At 50.6% G+C, this 3,109-nt stretch overlaps 1 protein-coding gene across 1 annotated transcript in view; it reads right to left on the reverse strand.

Annotated features, from left to right (window-relative positions):
• Positions 1–335: 335 nt before the first annotated feature.
• SYT11 (synaptotagmin XI) overlaps positions 336–3,109 on the reverse strand; it is a gene marked incomplete at its 5' end in the record, with an annotated part of 6,071 nt that continues 3,297 nt past the window's right edge. Inside the window, 2 exons of the mRNA XM_010138531.1 lie at positions 336–1,133; positions 2,657–2,777. Coding sequence (XP_010136833.1) covers positions 823–1,133; positions 2,657–2,777 — 432 coding nt within the window. The remainder of the gene's footprint in view (positions 1,134–2,656; positions 2,778–3,109) is intronic.

Genomic DNA, 3,109 nt, shown 5'->3' on the forward strand with positions numbered 1-3,109 from the left:
TGCAGACTTCCACGTCTGCTGCGAACGGAATCAGCAGGCGTCTCCTTACCCGTCAGTGGCACATCGGGTCTGGGGGTGTCTCGGCCCTTCACGCGCAGACAGGGCTCGGTCCAGCGGAACAGCGCGGAGCTTCCCCTGTCCCCACAGCCCGCAAGGTCACGCCTCTGCTAACGTCCATGTGGCAAAAGCAACGCGATCAGTCATCGCTGTTTCGGTTTTAGACGCAAATCTTTGATGTTGTGACCTTACAGCTCCACAACAAGTATATCGCAAGGGCACGCGTTTCGGTACCTGGCAACTGAATTATTTCTTCTCTGAAGGAAAGTGCCATTTTCCTTTGTGCTAGTGCAGAATTCTAAACCACCCTGATATGGAAATGTGGTTGGTCCTCCCAAACCAGCAAAGAACAGAACCGCAAGAACCAATGGGCAGGCAAACGAACAAGAAACTAGAGGTTAAACAGCAGAATTCAGGAACTTTGGGAGAAGCCTAATAAAGACAGGCCAATCTCGGTGAATACCAGCAAAGACAGTTCAGCACAAACACAACTTCCATAGTGACAGAGAATTGTATTAAAATCTGCAACTGGATACTGGTAGTTACACTAATTTCAGTTTGTATTAGGCATGCAGTAGCGTGATTACACTGTATATATAGTCGTGGGTTTTTTTTATTATTTAATGCTCTTTAGAATTTTAGTGCCTTGCAAAATCACATCACTAGAGAACCAATCAGCTGCTGCTTTTTACGAAAGTTTAGTTCTACAGCTAAAACAAGGTTTAAGTCTGTTCTAGGAGCCGGCTGTCGCTGCCGCAACCTCTGCTAGTATTCGCTCAGGCTGTGCCATTTGGCCACTGGCTTTCTAGGATTCTCACACACCTCTCGCCAGTGCTCCACGCCGCCCGTGGTGATGCTGTGCGCGCCCAGAATGAGCCGTCCCACCACTTCGTTTTTCGTGGTACGGTCAAAATCGATAACTAGAAATTCAATGCTGATGTCAGGAAGGAGATCGACGGGGATGTCGTAGATGAAGGATTCGTTGAAGACAGGATTCAGAGTGCACTTCTTCACGTGCGTCTTCTTTTTGGCTATGCGCTTTCTTCCGTAATAAACATTCACCTTCACGTAGGGATCTGCTGGAGAGAAGAGAGAAATGAACTAATAACGCAGCCCAGTGACCCTCCCGCGGGGCGAAGGACGGGGTGCAGCTTGCTGAGCTGGAGCCAGCTCGAGCGACTGGTCTGAGTCCCGGCGGCTCTCTCCCCGAGGTGGGCCCTGCTGGCGTATTTCCTCACGCCAGGCAGTGCTCGGGGACCGCCAGCATCCCCGGTGGGGAGGGCTGGGCGCGGGCGAGGTGCAGCTAGGATGGGCCATTCCCACATCAAACAGGTGCCTTTTTGATGTGGGCAGTGCCTGACTGGCCAAAACTTGCACTATTCACTGTCATCTGTAACAAGAAATATTTCTACCCTATTTCAGGAAGTGGCTCAACAAAGCGTCAAAATGGTTTTAGTAATTTGAGGACAGAAAATATTTATAGTGGGAAGTACTGAAAAAAAGGAAGGTTTAAGAAAACCCTTCACTCTTCCGTCAGTCTCGCTCTGTTGTTGTATCAGTCAGCTTGCTCTTCATGCAGACAGTCATTTAGAAATAAAATTAAGAGGCCAGGCACAGAGAGCCTCCCCTCCCCCGTCAGCGCACGCCCTGAAGCTGGAGGCCGTGGCCCAGCTGACACCGGCTCATTTCCACCTTCTTTAATCCAACTGAACAGATAAGCTTATGCATAATATAAAGAAACGGCGTTAGCCTTGCTGGATTCAGCTGGTAGAAGAACATTACTGGAAAATTCATCCTGTGGCTGGGGGCCACACATGGAAAGCTTGGAAAGCTTTTTTTTGCCTTTTTTTTTTTTTAAAAAAAAGTAAAATTTAAGGCCTACAATAGAGAACTAACCCTAGTCTGCATAATTTCTGAGGTGTACAGGAAAAAGCGGTAAAACCATGACTAAATGCGCTACCAGACAGGCTGTTAGCGAATCTCAAGTTGATTCCAACCATTTTCCCATAATCCTGACGGAAGCTCTGCTGGGGGCATTCAGAGCTCTGGGAGTCAGAGTCGCCAGAACAGCTGCTCAGCGACTCACTTCAAACAGCAGAACAACAAACCCAACCCAAACGGACAACAAATAAAAACACCAGAGTCACTCCTGATGTCAGATGAATTCACTCCTGTTTTGAGCCTGTCGCTCCCCTCTTCTGCGTCTGCTCTCTTTACCCTCTCCTGGGGGCAGGGCTCGAGGCAGACGCAAGCAGAAACCGCGCTGCTCAGGGCAGTGGCGGGTGGCAGCAGCGCCTGCACGGGCTGCCCAGAAGCGACAAGGGGGCCTCCTGAATCCGACAAATGCCGTCTCTGTGAGCAGAGCAGGCGAGGCCAGAACGATGCAACTGCTGGTCTCACAGTAGGAAGGATTTGGTCCTGTTTGTGTAACCATCTGTTGGTGAGTCACGGATCGCTCCTAGGGATCTATCGCCTGAGAAGGAGTTTGAGGAAGAGTGTGCAAACGGAAAAATCCGCAGAGAAGATGGGTGGAAAGATCTGAAAGTGAACTTGGAGATTTTTCCTCTACACATTCAGAGCTGGAGAAAATAGCTTCTACCTGAGAGGCCGGTGATATCCATCTTTGGCAAGTGTCTGGCTTTCAGCACCACCACGGTCATCCTCTGCGCCACAGGCTGGTAGGACAAGGAGACCTGCAGCTCCCCTCTGCTGATGCATTTCTGTGAAAAAGAACCGGAAAGGACTGACTAGGACAAGACGGTCATATAAACAGGGGCAAATGTTGGAGGTCACCAGAATTTTTTTTTCCCCGTGCTAGATGCCTAAAAAGTTGGAAAATTAGAAGCAGGCCCTTTTAAGTGCCTCGAGCGTAGGGAATCTGCGGGAGAAGGAGCGGGTGGCACGAGGTCAGTCCCCCGCAGATGTTCACCCTGTGCCTCCTGAGCCCAGGAAGCATCGCTGCAGCCTCTCCCCTGGAATCCTGTTTCCACCAGGGCAGACCTGGTGGGCGCCTCTGAAGCGGCTGTGGCTGGGCCCCGCGCTCTGCTGGCCA

This window comes from Buceros rhinoceros, unplaced genomic scaffold (assembly GCF_000710305.1).
Source record: "Buceros rhinoceros silvestris isolate BGI_N320 unplaced genomic scaffold, ASM71030v1 scaffold22296, whole genome shotgun sequence".
Classification (NCBI taxonomy): domain Eukaryota; kingdom Metazoa; phylum Chordata; class Aves; order Bucerotiformes; family Bucerotidae; genus Buceros; species Buceros rhinoceros.